The following is a 17,553-nucleotide window of genomic DNA, read 5'->3' as shown; positions in this document are numbered from 1 at the left end:
AAGGCTAAAAATACAAACATAACAATTCCAGAGGCTGTAAAAAGAGTGAGTACACTGTGTAGTGCTGAAAAAATTCAGTAATTCTGTCACCTAGAGTAACGTAGAAATTTAAAAATTTAAAAATGTATTTAAGTGAGTAGGTAGATTTGGGTAAAATTTCAAAATAGAATATTGAAAGTTATAGCTGTTTCTTATAGCATTGTATCTTATAATAAGTCATAGATTTTAAAAAATAATAAGATTAACTGTTATATTTTCAGACAGAATTTACAAGAAACATAAAAGAGACAAAATTTGCTGGTTTCAAAGATAAAACTGATTTTTCTTTCCAGTCTGCAAAGGGCTAAGTATTCTTACTTTCTTAAAAGTAAGAAATGTTATCAAAATAAAAATAAATTCAAAGTTGTGGATGTTAAGACACTTTGAAAAGACTTCAGAGAAATGTAATTGTATGTCTCATAAGTACTTCAAACTAGACAAATGTAATTCTAAGATTATTAAGAGTATTATCATACTGCACACAGAATATCAGCTGAAGTCTGAGAAGGGCCAATTTCAAAGATATTTGTGAATATGGTACTTGTGTATTCCACAAAGTCTTTAAATAAAATACACATGAGGAAGCACCACTGTTTTCCCTTTTCAACAGGAGCATCTATTTTAATTACCTATTCCTCCCTTTCTCTACTCTGGACTGGGCATATCAGAGAAATACCCTGTTTTAATATGTGCAACTTAGGACCTGCACCCAAGCAGCCCCATCCACTCTCAGTCTGGATATAGGGATTGAGATCTTGAAATTCAAACAGATGCCATGATGGGATGACTCTTAAGTGAGCTGGGAGCATCTCAATCCTGACTTACCACTTTAGGATCCTTGAATAATCCTTAGAAGACTGAAAATTTCACTGAGAAGACCTTGTCTACATACCTCCTTATTTACATGAGGAGGAACACTCTAACTATACTTAACTTTTACACAAGAGTTTTTCTATAGCATTTCTCATCTCTGAATTTCTCAGTGTGTATATAAAAGGATTCAACATGGGTGAGATAACTGTATAAAACACTGTTATGAATTTATCAATAGGAAAGTTTGAAACAGGTCTAACATATATGAAAATACAGGGAACAAAAAACAGGACAACCACAGTAATGTGTGAGCTGCAGGTAGACAGGGCTTTGCGCCTCCCTTCCTGATTGTAAGTTTTAAGGGAGTTTAGGATGACTCCATAGGAGATTAGTAGAAGGGTGAAGATGACCATACAGATTGCTCCACCATTGAAAACCACAGTGAGGCCTATAAAGTAGGTGTCAGTGCACGCCAGTTCCAATAATGGGTACATGTCACAGAAAAAGTGGTCAATGACATTGGGGCCACAGAAAGGGAGACTGTACACAACAACAATTTGAAACACAGAATGCACAAAACTGCCAGTCACAGCCAACACCACCAGAAGGATGCAAACCTGTCGATTCATGATGGTCAAATAGTGCAGGGGCTTACAGATGGCCACATAGCGATCACAGGCCATCCCCACCAGGAGGAAGACCTCTGTACCACCAAATAAGTGGTCTATAAAGAGTTGGCCCATGCAAGCTGGGAAGGAAATAGTCTTTTTATCACAGAGTAAGTCTACAATCAATATGGGAGAAATGGTACTGGAATACACAGCATCTATAAATGACAGGCAGGCAAGGAAGAAGTACATTGGGGAGCCCAAGGAAGGGCTGGCAATAATAGTCACCACAATGAGCAGGTTCCCCACCATTGTCACAATGTATGTGAGTAAAAACATGACAAATAATGCATTTTGCACATTAGGATCTTGAGACAAGCCCAGGAGGACAAATTCTGTAATATTGCTCTTCCGTCTCATTTACTCTTTGTTTAGGCTTGTATCAGAGATGAGAGCTCAGGAGAACAGGACCTGTGATAAAATAGTGAACAGGAATATGATTACATCCACTGTGTCACTAGAGCTCATCTTCATTGCTGTATCCTGAATGGTGATTTATACACAATAAACACTAAGTAAGTCTCCTATGCAACAGCCCTGCACCATCTGCACATGTACTCCAGAGCTTAAAATATAATAATAATAAAGAAATTTAAAAAACATTTAGTAAGTCTCTTAAGTTCCTAATCCAAAGAGCCCATCTTTCTTTGAAAATTCTATTTCTCCTCAAATATTATAGTTTCAGCCACAGGCAAAGGCTTCTACCTCTAAGTTTTAGTGAACATTCTATACAGAAGGAGAGTTAAAGTCCCAACAGTCATGCATACATTTCATAGCTTCTTATTTAAAATATTTTTCTTGGCACAGAAGTCAGCCACGATAAATAGCCAATGGTTCTGGGTCTCAGGAAACTTACTTTCTGGTGGTGGTAATAAACTTTAAATAAATAAATGGACATAGATTTAGTTCTTTGTGTTTGTATCTGTAGTATCTTTATAATATGATCTGTGTAGCACCAAGAATAACATCTTCTGAAATATCTCACTCAGTACACTTGCCGTCTACTTTTAGACCTTCATTCCTTCATGCCTAGAAAAATGTTCAGTCTTCACTGGTCTTTCATTAAACGCCAAAAGACAGGACTCTGAACTGTGTAAACAGCTATGACATTATTACATCGTCCCCTGTAGCAATTACTTGGTCTCTCTGTCCACTTTATAAGGAGCTGTGATTCTCTGCATTTTATCCTTGCCTATACCCCAATTTTGATAACACTTACACATAATATTCTAATTTTCAGCAATCTATTTGAACTAAAGTTTGATTTGAACTCTAATTTTCAGCAGTTGATTTGAACTCAAGTGAACTAACTCATGACTATCACCAACTACCAAATATGTCGTGTGTATTTTTTTCTGAATTCTTGGGATGAGCTAGGTCGTGAGGGAGGAGAAAATAAACACTGTAGAAAGAGGTACAGAACAGTAGGACATGATTTTATTCATAACACTATTTAGATACCAAGAGTACTCAAAAATAGAATGTTAGTTACCAGATTCCAAAAAGAAGCGTACTCTAAGAGAAATTCCAAGTTGAGTGTAAGAAGGTATGGCTTTGAGGCATTTTCCAAATGCATTTACAAGTCTGTCTCAGTTTGCTCATTTGAAAACAATGAGACTAAACTTGAGAAATTCAGAATCCTTTCTAGTCAACTATCTACAGAACTATTAGAGCACCTCTCCTTTATGGTATTCTGCTGATAATTTTCTCCATTTTTTATAAATTTATAATTAAATAAAAATTTCCAAGCTTATGACTCTTACAAGGAAAGTGGTAGCCAGTGGGACATGGGGTTTCATGATTACAGTGACTATAAGGTGCTCACCCAATATGTACCTATTTAAGATCCAAGGCATCCGTGGCGCAAGTGTAGCATGCGGTGAATAATGTGGACACTGAAGTCACACTGCTTCAGCTACAGCCTCAGCTTCTCTACTTTCTATGAGATTTGGGGCCATTTACTAAAGCTCTCTGTCTCTCACTTTCAACATTTTTAGAATAGGGATCTTAATAGTCCTTACATCTTAGAGTTGTAAAGTGTGTAGAATACTGGCTGGACCTGGTAAGGGCTGAATAAATGATAGCTATGACTAGTACAAATCATGCAGATCTTTGTCAATTTAAAAAGTTTTATAAACATCCTCCAGGGGAAAAAAAGGATAAGATACCTATAATTCAGGAAAGCCTTTTGGGAGAACACAATAAAATTGTATGCCTTAGAAAATAATGATTTAATTATATGAGTAGTAATTTTACCTGTGATGGAATGTATCTTGATGAGATACATCAAGCAGGAATGTAGCGAAAAAGTTGACCCACCACTGGGGAGAGCTCAGGAAATGAAAATAAGGCTAAAATCAGAAACAGAAATTGTAGTTAATAAATGAGTATTCACAGGCTATAAGATTAATGAGATAATTAAGTGAGGCTAGTATTCTTTTAAAGTCTTTTTCAGAAAGATTCCTTTTAGTGAAGAAATACTGGAAGTGCAACCTCCTGTGGGTTCCTGGGGTGACTTGGGGGGCTTTTTGGGATAGCCATAACAAATGTAGACAAGATCCTAGTTAAAAAAAAATTTTTTTCAAAAGAAAAAAATACATTATTCCTTAAAGTCTCTACATCTGACAGTTAAGAACAAACAAATTACAAAGAACACTGGGACAAGTAGAGACACAAAACCAAACTTTCTGATTATTCACTGCTGAGGAAAACTGCAGAATACTAAACCTCAAGTATAGACAGGATTATTCCTTACATAAATCTGGCAGTGGAATAGGAAGTATGCAGAGAGAGTTTGAGCTGTCTCTAGAAGCCAGCTACGATGAACATTCCACATGTCTCATTCACGTTACCACTTCCAGCTGATTCGAGTTCTGTCATTGTTGAGGCTATGGATTGATAGAGACGCACCTGCTGAAGAACACAAGGGAATAATGTAGTCTGTATCCAATTCTGTTATTTTTTCACACCTTACTTGCTGCAAGGTTTACTGCCTTTTCCCTCTCCATCATCAAAACTAGATTTCAACAGGATAATTCTTTTGGCAATTTAAATGTTTACTTGTAAAAAATAGGGTATGTAAACTATCCTCTAGAATTTAAGCAATTAAAAATATAACACTTTCAAAACTGAAAGATAGCATTACAAGGTTTTCAAAAATTGCTGTTAACTTTTTTCTAGAAACAAAATGATTTAACATAGTTCCCTAAGAACATGGCATTTTCAAAAGATAAAATGCCATAAAAACAAAAAAATACCTCCATAATATTGTATTTCACAGTCACAGTTTTCTGAATCCATTTAAATGGCAGTAGACCAGATAACTTCCTGAGCATATATGCCTACTAGTAGGTTTGCTGGGATTATTTTTAGATTCATAAGTAAAAACCCATATTATGCTTCCAAAACATAACAGGCATTGGTTCCTTCACACTCTAAGACACTTGACATGATCTACAAATTTAAACTCTATAATCAAAATATCTGGAAATGATTGTATACCTTTATTAACAAATCATATAAAATATAACATCCCATAAATGAATGTTATGATTAAATCAGTTGGTTTATTATACATGTAATATGGAACATGTTTTTTATCTGATTTGGCAAATAGAAAGAGAAAACAAATTAGGTTATGGAAAACAAATAAGGTTATATATTAAAACCAAATATGTATTACATATTCTGAAAAATTTTTATGTTTGCTAGCTCTGCTTTCCCAATTAGAATTCCTTTGGCAAAACCATATGGTATTTAAGGCCCTAGCTACATTTCAACATAGTACATGAATATCTCTTGTCAGTGCTTTCAAATACTCACATCACGGCCCAGAAAAGCAATGCTTCTTTCACTAAACATTAAGGTAGATACCTCAGGCATGTATGTGTGATCATAAAACACATGGGAATGGGGAGTTGATCCGTGGATATAGAAATGGTTCCTAGAAGCTACCGTTTCCACAGTTCCACACAGCCTTCTCATTATCTCAGTCATCAGAGAGGTATCGCATATCCAAAGCAGATGACCAAAATGTAAAGATGCTTAAACACAATGTAGAAAGATAGCTAAATATTCTTATCTACTGGAAAATTTCTTCATAGAAAAACAGTCCATCTTTGCATGACTAAAAAAATTAACCCGATTAGTGAAAATTACCTGGACAAGCCTCTTACTTGTGACACAAGTAAACAAAAATGTGCCAACACTAAAATTTGTTAGGTGAAACTTTCCTCAGTTATGCCAAAGTAACCATAAGTACTTTACTGTGATTGAGGATTTGTGATAACTTTCACGTGCCCAGCTATTAATCTTTGTACCTAACAAGAACAATGCTGAAATTTAACTTCATGGAAAAACCAGCGTCAGAGCTTACTTACAGGCAGAAGCCAAACTCTTCAGTCTTTTGATCCTTCAAATGTCATTTAAATAGCATACCCCTAAGTCCACTTCTTTCCTAATTAAAAACATGTCCCTATATCTCCCCCACCTCATCCCAGTAAACTGAGAACTTTCACTAATTTTTACAAGAAATGGAGGATATGACAAGAAACATCACACCTAGAGGACTCAACACCAACTGAAGACATACTCTACCTTGGGCAGAAATTTAATTCTTCAGATATCTCTTGGGTTACTCTGTCAGAAAAATAATTATCTCATTTATCTGTAGACACAATCTATGACTTTTACATCATCACTATTTTAAATGAAAGAGACAGTTAAGTCATTACAGATTAATTAGAATATTTGGAATAAATTCAAATGAAGTAATCTCTCTGAACACTTCCTTTCCCCTTAGAAAATCCCTAGAGGAAAAAGACTTGTGTCTCACCAAGGAAGAGTAGTTAAATGCCAAGTAATGTGAAAACCCTATAATGTGAAAAGAAAAATTCTAAAGTAAATTGAATAAATTATGAGTTTCATATTATGAAATACTGAGGTAAGGCAAGTAATATTTAAGCCAGAATGAAGGGGGAGTCAGCCTCAAGTTCTCTTCCCTAAGCATATTCCCAGCAAGGAGGGCCTGATGCTTCCTGTTAGAAAGTCCAACCCAACAAGCCCTCAGTCTCAGCGGCATAGAGACTAACAACAGAAGTTGAATTCTGATTCTTGGAATGGTAGGTAATCATTGTCTGCAGTTTTAGGTTAGAATACAGCCTTTTGATCAAGGTTTAAACCCATGTGAAATATAACCATAATGACCTGTAGTACATTAATTCAATTCTTGAACTGTATTCCAATATCAATTCAGTAATTATTTCTATAATAAATTATTATTATTATTGCCAACAAGGGAGCAGTGCTTAAGGATTTCCATTGTTATTTTCACTGCTTGGCTTATCATTGGCTTCATTGAACACCTTCATTAGTTAAATACTGTATCTTCTATGTCATAAGAGCCTTAAATAAAGAGTCCCATAAACACTTATCTGAACCAGCTAAGGTCTTTATCAATTAACAGGCCCCACTAAAATGGGCTCCATTTTCAACTTACCTAATAAATGGATGAAATTCATCCACCCCAAATGTAATGTGTATCATTTGAAAAATCTGAAGAGCATGTCTATAAGCACTGTGCTCTCTTACTGGCAAGTGGTAAAAGTTGCACAAACATATCTTTAATTCTGAAGAACTATCAGATATGATTGATGTTACTGTGGATTAAATTATGATTCCAAGATGGAGAACAAATATAAAAAAAAGCCGTAATTCTCTATGCTCCTTCTAGCTGAAGTCGAATAACTACTAATGCTTTCCACTTTTCTGAATGACATAAAAGTGTTTGTTAGATCAGATGATGACTAGAACAGCCCAGAATCTGAATTTATTTGCTCCAATAGTAAAAAAAATACATCAAAAATATCAACTAAATTGCCAAAAATGTTCCATAGTCCATAATAATTCTCTGCACTCCATACCTATAACCAAATAAGAAAGTTAAAAATAGATACAATATATATTTAATTTTTAAAAGGAGAAATGCATATACATTAGTTCATTCTCACATTGCTATAAGGAAACGCTCCAGACTAGGTAATTTACAAAGAAAAGAGGTTTAATTGACTCACAGTTCCACATGGCCTCAAGAAATTAACAAGCATGCTTCTTCACGTGGCAGCAGGGGAGAGAATGAGTGCCGGCCAGCCCGCCAGGGAAATGCCAGACCCTCGTAAAATCATCAGCACTCATGAGAACTCACTCACAAGAGAACAGCATGGGAGAGAACACCTGTTCCCTCTGAAAACACATAGGGATTATGGGGATTACAATTCAAGATGAGATTTGGGTGAGGACACAGCCAAACCAATCAGCATGTTATGTAGTCCCAGCTATTTTTAAGACTGAGGTGGGAAAATTCCTTAAGCCCAGGAGTTCTGAGTCCCACTTGGTCAAAATAGCAAGACCCTGTCTCAAAAAAGAAAAAGAAAACTAGAGAGCAGAACCTTGCATTTGGAGTCTCTTTTCTCTAAAATTAAGAAATAATCCTAATAGCCATAAATGATATCCTGAAAATCTGGGCCTGTGTGTGCAGTAGGATAATTCCCATAAGAGTCTTAGGATTATTATTGTTTAATTGGTAGGGTTTATGAGACATACTTTAAAATCTTTTTGAAGTCTTCTCAAAGAATCTTCCATTGACAACTTTGAGATGACGTTTATTCTCACATTTAAAGCATGTGGCATTGGCTTTAATGTCAGAAGCTAAGTGAGTTTACATTCACTGAGAGTCTTTAGATCTTTGGACAGGCTGGAAAGGGAAACCAGTTTGATTTTTGAAACCAGCAAGCTTGGGTTATTATTTTTCTTGTACTTTCTGCTAGAAAATTCAAGATACTCTTTCAACTCATATTTTTACCTATGCTTTATGATATCACACACTTTTATAAGAAACAGGTTGAACTTTCAATATTGTACTTGAAAATTTTAGCTGGACCCACCTGTTCGCTTAAGTACACTTTCTGTTTTCTACATTATTACATGTGGCAGTATCACTACCCCTTTCTGGCACTAGATAAGGAGTCACTTCTTTTTCCTTAGTTACTTCCGTCTTTTCAGTCATCACTTACACTGTCCAGGAGATGCTTCTAAGTGTCATCTAGCTTCTGATATTAAAGTCTATGTCACATGCTTTAAATTGTTGTTATGGAAGCACCACACTTACAGGTGCCACTCTTTATTCTGGTCATCTCTTCCCGCACTGTACAAGGCTCCACAGTTTTTGTGACTTAAAACAATCACCACCTTATTTTACCTTCAGATTGTATGGGCCAGGAATTCAGGCAGTGGTTGGCTGAATATTTCTTCTGCTTCATTTGGCATGGACTGATGTCACTCAGTGTTATTCAGCTGATAGCTGGGGCATCTGTAGGGTCCAGGAAAGCTTACTTCACATTTATAGCATCTTGGAGGTGATGACTGGAAGAGATCCACTGAGTCCTTCCTGCTGTCCATTTAGATGAAGGACCATAAGGTCTCCAACAGGATATTCAGGCTTTCTACATGGCACTAAGAGATACGCACGGTAGAAAGTAGAAGATGGCAGGCCAATGAAGGGCTATGTCCAGAACTGGCACAATGTCACTTGCACCATCTTCTGTTGTTCAGGTGTTCATATGACCGTCCCAGATTTGAAATGTTACAGAAACGGATGATAAGCCTTGAGGGGGAAGTGGGAAAGTCACTTTGCAGAGCAGTGTGCAGAACAATTGTCTACATCTGAAAGGCACATATTGGGAGTTTTATTCAGATTGAGTTGAATCTATAAATCATCTTGGACTGCATTATCATCTTAACAATGGTGGGTTTTCTAATTCTTGAATACAATATATCTACTAGGTGTTTTAAATGTTTATGTTTGAAAAGTTTTGTAATTAGCATATGGATCTTACTCATCTGCTCTTAAGTATTTATGTGTTCAGATGCTTTCACAGGTTTTTAATTTAAAACATTTCAATTATTATTGTTAGTATATATAAGTGCAATTGAAATTTTAATTTGGCATTTCAATTCTATAAACGTGCTAAATTTGCCAAGTATTTCTTGTCGTCTCTGTAGATTCTTTGGCATTTTTTGAGACATTCTTATATTATATACAAACAAGAATAGTTCATTACTTGGAGGGATATAGGAGCGTTTAGCTTTTCAATTTGCTTTGGGTTCATATTTAGAAGGTTGTTTTTTCCCTACATTTTACCCTTTTATCTAAGCTGTCAAATTAATTAAAATAATGTTTTTTAAAAATAATCCTTTGCTATTCCTTTAAAGTCTAAAGGATCTATTATTTTAAGATGATTTTTTAAAATGTCTGATACTGGCAATTTGAATTTCTAATCCTTTTCTTTTGGATCATTCTTGCTCTAAGTTTATCAATTTTATTATAAAGTTAATAACTTCAGATTATTTTGATTTTCTCTATTTTATGTTTCCCATATTACTGATTTTTGATCTTATATTTATTATGTCCTTTCTTTTACTTATCTTGGATTTAATTTTACTCTTCTTAAAGCGAAAGCTCAGATGGAGGCTCAAACATTTATTTTTAAAATAACACTTATAGCTATAAATTTCCCTCTCAGTGCTATTTTAATTATATCTCACACATTTTGATATGTTTTATTTAGTGTTGAGTTCTAAATATTTGCTTATTTCTATTATAACTTTAACTTTGATTCATAGGTTATCAAAAAATTATTTCCAATTTCCAAATATTTGAAGATTTTTCTATATATGTGAGCTACTTGTTCCCATACAAAACTTATGCTAAAATTTAGGCTGAAAACACTATGTACTTATTATTTCTCAATTTCTGTAGGTCAGGAAACTAAAGATGGCTTAGCAGGTGTCAGTGCTTCAGGGTCTCTTATAAATCTATAATCATCATCTGGCTAGAGCTACAGTCTCACATGAAGGCTCGGCTGAGGAAGGATCCACATCCAAACTGGCTGTTGGAAGGACTGTTTCTCAATAGAAATGAAAACTCTTTTGAAAGTGTCATTCCACTTAACATTCCATAGCACTTTGAAACTGTTTTCTGTATTTTACTGCTGCATGTTATTAACTTCTGAATATATTGTTATTTTGTTTGAACAATTATTAAACAAGAAAAGAAAGGAAAATAATCTCTAATCCCTATGTATTATATTTACTTTCTGAATTCTTTACTATAAATTATGATTTTCATATATTGTTTTTTTCAACCTGAGGAACTTTTTTTCTTGCATTTCTTATAAAACAGGTCTGCTGATTATGACATTTCTCATCCCTCAAGTAGTTAGCTTATTATTGAACTGCATAAGGCAGGTGGAGACTATATTTAGCTCTCCCCTCAACACAAAATAGGAAAAAGATTGAAAGAGTGAGAAGAAATTCCAGCAATTTGCCAGCACAAGGGCTGTTGGAAAAGAGTTTGAAGTTCAATTTCTGCCACAGTAGAGTGATGTAGTAAACGTTTCAGCTTTCTGTTGAAACTCAAGAAGGTCCATGTCTCAGCATTAATGTCCACATTGCAAAATCAGGGATTATATGATAGCACATTTAGACGTTGTTTTCCAAATGGGCTATTTCTTTCCTATCTTTTATCATCTTCACCTTTTTATAGTTCTAGTTTGTTCTCATGCAATTCTATCAACAGAAGCATTTACTGCATTGTATCTTTCCTACAAATAATACAATTCTTGGACATAGCATTCAATAACTTCAGTTTAATTCTCCCGTTCAAGTGAGAAGGGGTTCATTTTCCTTTCCATTAACTGACTTCATGTCACCTATGAGAGAAACAGGAGTTATATTCTCTGGAGACAAGATAATGTCATGTGAAAAGAATAATAGTGTGTATTCTAGGCGTTATCACACATCTCTGTGCCCCTTTCCCATCTGACATGATTTTTCCTTTTATCTATTACATATATAAATTCATCTTTTGATTAAGCCAGTATTACATGAGTTGTAAGGGGTATAATATGTCCATGTAATATAATTCTTTTTAAGACAGATTTTTGCCCAGGCTGGAGTGCAGTGGCACAATCTTGGCTCACTGCAACTTCTGCCTCCTGAGTTCAAGTGATTCTCCTGCCTCAGCCTCCCAAGAAGCTGGGATTACATGCATGTGCCACCACACTTGGCTAATTTTTGAATTTTTAGTAGAGATGGGGTTATGCCATGTTGGTCAAGCTGGTCTCGAACCTCTTACCTCAGGCGATGCCCCCAGTCGCCTCCCAAAGTACTGGGATTACAGGCATGAGCCACCATGCCCTGCCTATGTGATGTACTTCTTAGCTCATTTATGCCCACTGGCCATAAGAAAACTTGTGCTTTGATTCAGTGAGATATGGGGAATCAAACTGGTAGACCATGTATGGTTTCCATAGCATGATGGTGTTTTCATTTGTGGTTTGGATCACAGGCTAAGTTAATCTCAAAATGTAATTAAAAGTAGAATATAGGAAAACCCATTTGACATCACTAGGAGCTATGGCTATTGGTCCTTTGTAATAACCCTACAAGCTCTGTTGTGGTTATTTGACCCTGGCAAGTACTCTTTCAGACTATTTAAAGCAGTGCTTCTGCCCTTGTTCTAGCACCTTAGTCTTTATCACATTGCTGGTTTTGGTTGACTTGGATATGTTATTATTCTTCCCATCATTATATGTCATTCATCCCATATATCCAGTTGTCACTTGAAAATCCTGAGACAAAGGCTGTTACTTTTTTTAAAAGAGTAAAAACCTAGGTTTTTGGGGGGAACTATAGCACCCACTTTAATCTTGCCTTATATCCTAATAAGGCTTCCATAATAGCATTCTCTGTTGCTGGATTTCTTGGTCATTCCCTCATCAAAGGCTTGTCTGCCTGACCAAATGGTTAAGTTACACCACAGGAATCAGGAAATATTCAGACATTGCTCTGAGATTGAAAACCAAATGCTTATGCACTTAAGGTTATGTTGCTTGTACATATGGTCATTCAGAGGACTTAATTTTCCCTTCTTGAACCAAGGTTCTACTATTCCAAGGGAGAATTTCAGCAGATTTTCATATGAGATATGTTCCATCAGTACCTAGTTTATTGAGAGTTTTTAGCATGAAGGGCTGTTGAATTGTATAGAAGGTCTTCTCTGCATCTGTTGAGACAATCGCGGTTTTTATCATTGGTTCTGTTTATGTGATGGATTACATTTATTGATTTGCATATATTGAACTAGGCTTGAATCCAGGGATGAAGCCAATTTGATTGTGGTGGATAAGCTTTTCAACAGGCTGCTGGATTTGGTTTGCCAGTATTTTATTGAGGATTTTCACATCGATGTTCATCAGGGATATTAGCCTAAAATTTTTTTTTGTTGTGTTTCTTCCAGTTTTTGTTATCAGGATGATGCTGTCCTCATAAAATGAGTTAGGGAGGACTCCCTCTTTTTCTATTGTTTGAGTAGTTTCAGAAGGAATGGTGTCAGCTCTCTTTGTGCTTCTGGTAGAATTTGACTGTGAATCTGTCTTGTCCTGAACTTTTTTTGGTTTGTGGGCTATTAATTACTGCCTCAATTTCAGAACTTGTTATTGGTAAATTCATGGATTTGACTTCTTCCTCATTCAGTCTTGGGAGGGTGTATGTGTCCAGGAATTTATCCATTTTGTCTAGATTTTCTAGTTTATTTCCATAGAGGTCTTTATAGAATTCTCTGACAGTAGTTTGTATTTCTGTGGGCTCTGTGGTGATATCCCTTTTATCATTTTTTTTATTGCATCTATTTTACTCTTCTCTCTTTTCTTCTTATTAGTCTGGGAGTCTATCTATTTTTGTTGATCTTTTCAAAAAACCAGCTCCTAGATTCATTGATTTATTATAGCTTATAGCAGTGTATCTTATAAGACAGATTTAAAAAGATACTTTGAAGATTGTTACATTTTCAGACAGAATTTACAAGAAATATTAAACAGCCAGAACTTGCTAGGTGCAAAGATAAAAATGATTTCCCTTTCTAGACTCTGCAAAGAGCTAAGAATGCTAAAAGTAAGAAGTCATCAAAATAACGTCATTTCAAACTTGTGGATGTTAAGACACTATGAAAAGACTTCGGAAAAATTTAAAGGTGTGTCTCATAAGTACATTAAACTAGACAAACATAATTCTAAGATTCTTAAGAGTATTATCTGAATGCACATAGAGTTTCACCTCAACTCTGACGAGGGCCAGTTTCAAAAATATTTATGAATATGGTGCTTGTATATTCCACAAAGTCTTTAATTACACAGAAGGAAGCAGCATAGCCTTCCCGTCTGAACAGGAGCATCTATTTTAATTACTATTCCTCCCTTTCCCCATTCCATGCTGGGCATATGGAAGAAATACACTGTCTCAATATATACGTAATAGTGAAAAACATAATTTAAAATGTGCACAATAAAAGCTCCACTCAGGCAGCCCCATCCATTCTCAGTGAATACACAGGTTGAGATCTTGAACTTCAAACAGATGCCATGATGGGATGACTTCTTAATTGAGCTGGGAGCATCTCAATCCTGTCTTCCTATTTTGAGATCCTTGAATTACCCTGAGAAGTCTGAAAATTTCCCTTGAAAGACTTTGTCTACACACCTCCTTATCTACATGAGGAGGAATGCTTTATTCTAACTGTAGTTAACTTTTACACAAGAGTTTTTCTATAGCATTTCTCATCTCTGAATTTCTCAATGTGTATATAAAAGGATTCATCATGGGTGAGAAAACTGTATAAAACACAGTTATGAATTTATCAATAGGAAAGTTTGAAACAGGTCTAACATATATGAAAATACAGGGAACAAAAAACAGGACAACCACAGTAATGTGTGAGCTGCAGGTAGACAGGGCTTTACGCCTCCCTTCCTGACTGTAAGTTTTAAGGGAGTTTAGGATGACTCCATAGGAGATTAGCAGAAGGGTGAAGATGATCATACAGATTGCTCCACCATTGAAAACCACAGTGAGGCCTATAAAGTAGGTGTCAGTGCACGCCAGTTCTAGTAATGGGTACATGTCACAGTAAAAGTGGTCAATAACATTGGGGCCACAGAAAGGGAGACTGTACACAACACCAACTTGAAACACAGAATGAACAAAACCTCCAGTCATGGCCAGCACCAACATAAGGATGCAAACCTGTCGATTCATGATGGTCAAATAGTGCAGGGGCTTACAGATGGCCACATAGCGATCACAGGCCATCCCCACCAGGAGGCTGATCTCAGTACCACCAAAAAAATGGTCTATAAAGAGCTGGCCCATGCAAGCTGGGAAGGAAATAGTCTTTTTATCACGGAATAAGTCCACAATCAACGTGGGAGAAATTGTGGTGGAATATACAGCATCTACAAATGAGAGACAGGCAAGGAAGAAGTACATTGGGGAGCCCAAGGAAGGACTGGCAATAATAGTCACCACAATGAGCAGGTTGCCCACCATTGTCACAATGTATGTGAGTAAAAATATGGCAAATAAAGCATGTTGCACATTAGGATCCTCAGAAAAGCCCAGGAGGACAAATTCTGTAATATTGCTCTTCTGTCTCATTTACTCTTCTTTCAGGCTTGTATCAGAGATGAGAGCTCAAGAGAACAGGACCTGTAATGAAACAGTGAACAGGAATATGATTATATCCATTATGTGACAGAGCTCATCTTCACTGTATCCTGAATAGAGATTTACACACAATAAACATAAGGTGAGTCTCTATTGAGTTTCTCATCCAAAGAGACCATCTTCCCTTGATGATTCTGTTTATCCTCATAGATTTTAGTTTTAGCCACAGGTAAAGGCTTCTACTTCTAAGTTTAGTAAGTATTCTATACAGAAGTGTTAAAGTCCAAACACCCATTTATGCATTTCATAACTTCTTATTTAAAACTTTTTATGGCAGAGAAGTCAGCTATAATGAATAGGCAATGGGTTCTTAGTCTCAAGAAAATTACTCTCTGGTGGTGGGCATAAACTCTAAATAAATAAATTGACATAGATTTAGTCGTTTTTATTTGTTTTGGTGGTACCTTTATGATATTATCTGTGTAGCACCAAGAATAACATCTTCTGAAATATTTCACTCAGTACTCTGGCCTTCTACTGTGAGACCTTCATTCTTTCATGCCTGGAAGGATATTCAGTCTTCATTAGTCTTTCATTAAATGAATACAGGACTCTGAACTGTATAAATAATGTAATAAATAATATCATTGTATAAATATAAATAATATAAATAATATCAATGTATATCATTGTATAAATATAAATAATATCAATGTATAAATATCATTGTATAAATATCAATAATATCAATGTATAAATATCATTGTATAAATATCAATAATATCAATGTATAAATAATGTAATAAATAATATGAAAAAACAATGTAATAAATAATATCATTACATTGCTCCCTGTAGCAATTACTTGGTCTGATTCCCTGTCCACCTTAAGAGCTATGATTCTCTCCATTTTATCCTTTTCTATATTCCAATTTTTGCAACAATTACATACAATATTCTAATTTTCAGCAATTAATTTGAACTCAAGTGAACTAACTCATGACTATCACCAACTACCAAATTGTGCCATGAGTATTTTTTTCTGAATTCTTGGGATAAGCTAGGGGGTGAGAGAGGAGAAAATAGACACTGTAGAAAGAGGTACAGAACAGTGGGACATAGTTTGTTTATAACACTATTTAGATACCAAGAGCACTCAAAAATAGAATCTTAGTTACCAGATTCCAAAAAGAATTAAATTCTAAGAGAAATTCCAAGTTTAGTGTAAAAAGGCATGGATTTCAGTCATTTTCTGAATACATTTACAAATCTGTCTCAGTTTGCTCACTGGAAAATAATGGGATTAAATCTGAGAAATTCAGAATCCTTTCTCAGCAACTGTCTGCAGAATTAACAGTGTGCCTCTCCTTTATGGTATTCTGCTGACTATTTTTTTCATTTTTTATAAATTTAGAATTAAATAAACATTTCCAAGCTCATGACTCTTACATGAAAAATGGTAGTCAGTGGGACATGGGGGTTTCATGACTACAGTGAGTAAATAGTGACTATAAGGTTCTCACACAGTACTTACCTATGTAAGATCCAAGACATCCTTAGAGAGAAAGTGTAGCATGTGGTGAATAATGTGGACACTGGATCCACACTGCTTCAGCTACAACCTCAGCTTCTCTACTTTCTTTGAGATTTCTGGCCACTTACTAAACATCTCTGTCCCTTACTATCATCATTTTTAGAATAGGTATCCCAATAGTCCTTACCCCTTAGAGTTGTTATTTTATTAAAACTAAGTTAAGTACTTAGAATGCTGGCTGGCACCTGGGAAGGGCTCAATATATGATAGCCATTATTAGTATTCTTGATTGTCACTGTGAACATAGAATCAGAACAAATCATGCAGAGCTTTGTCAATTTGAAAATATTTATAGACATACTCCAGGAAAAAAAAAATGGATAAGATACCTATAATTCAGGAAAGCCTTTTGGGGGCACAAAATAAAATTGTATGCCTTAGTAAATAATGATCTAATTATATGGGTAGTAATTTTACATGTGATGAAATGTATCTTGATGAGAAGCAACCAGAATTATGGTGAAAAAGTTGGACCTACCATCAGGGATAGCTCAAGAAATGAAAATAAGGATAAAATCAAAAGCAGACAAGTTGTAGTTAATAACTGAGTATTCACAAGATTGAAATAATTAAGTGAGGCCAGTATTCTTTTAAAATCTTCTTCAGAGAGATTCCTTTTAGCAAAGAAATACTGGAAGTGCAACCTCCTGTGAGTTCCTGGGGTGACTCAGGAGGCTTTTTAGGATGGCCATAACAAACGCAGACAGGATCTTGTTAAAAAAAAAAAATGATAAGAGAAAAATTAAAAGAAAAACAAACACATTGCTTCTTAAAGTCTCTAGATCTGGCAGCTAAGGAAAAACTTAAATTACAGAGAACAATGAGATGTAGAGATACAAACCCAAACTTTCTGATTACTCACTGCTTAGGAAAACTGCAGAA

General features: G+C 35.3%; 2 protein-coding genes across 3 annotated transcripts; both read right to left on the bottom strand.

Moving 5' to 3' along the window:
- Nucleotides 1–795: 795 nt before the first annotated feature.
- On the bottom strand, nucleotides 796–15,628 carry LOC108318393 (olfactory receptor 4A8-like). 2 transcript variants are annotated; one of them, XM_017549441.2, is made up of 2 exons: nucleotides 15,542–15,628; nucleotides 796–1,931 (listed from the first exon to the last, which is right to left on the bottom strand). In XM_017549441.2, exon 2 carries the CDS (start codon nucleotides 1,878–1,880, stop codon nucleotides 969–971), a length of 912 nt encoding a protein of 303 aa, XP_017404930.1. In that variant the 5' UTR covers nucleotides 1,881–1,931; nucleotides 15,542–15,628; the 3' UTR covers nucleotides 796–968. The 2 variants fall into 2 exon arrangements, with proteins under 2 accessions (XP_017404930.1, XP_037601973.1); XM_037746045.1 differs by lacking the exon at nucleotides 15,542–15,628 and adding an exon at nucleotides 3,777–3,991 and having other exon boundaries at nucleotides 964–1,931.
- On the bottom strand, nucleotides 13,341–15,604 carry LOC108318392 (olfactory receptor 4A5-like). Its single transcript, XM_017549440.2, has 2 exons — nucleotides 15,542–15,604; nucleotides 13,341–15,119 (listed from the first exon to the last, which is right to left on the bottom strand). The coding sequence occupies exon 2, from the start codon at nucleotides 15,066–15,068 to the stop codon at nucleotides 14,157–14,159; it is 912 nt and encodes a 303-aa protein (XP_017404929.1). The 5' UTR covers nucleotides 15,069–15,119; nucleotides 15,542–15,604; the 3' UTR covers nucleotides 13,341–14,156.
- Nucleotides 15,629–17,553: the final 1,925 nt, after the last annotated feature.

This window comes from Cebus imitator, unplaced genomic scaffold, assembly GCF_001604975.1.
Source record: "Cebus imitator isolate Cc_AM_T3 unplaced genomic scaffold, Cebus_imitator-1.0 Scaffold218, whole genome shotgun sequence".
NCBI lineage: Eukaryota > Metazoa > Chordata > Mammalia > Primates > Cebidae > Cebus > Cebus imitator.
This window is presented reverse-complemented; position numbering and strand designations above follow the sequence as displayed.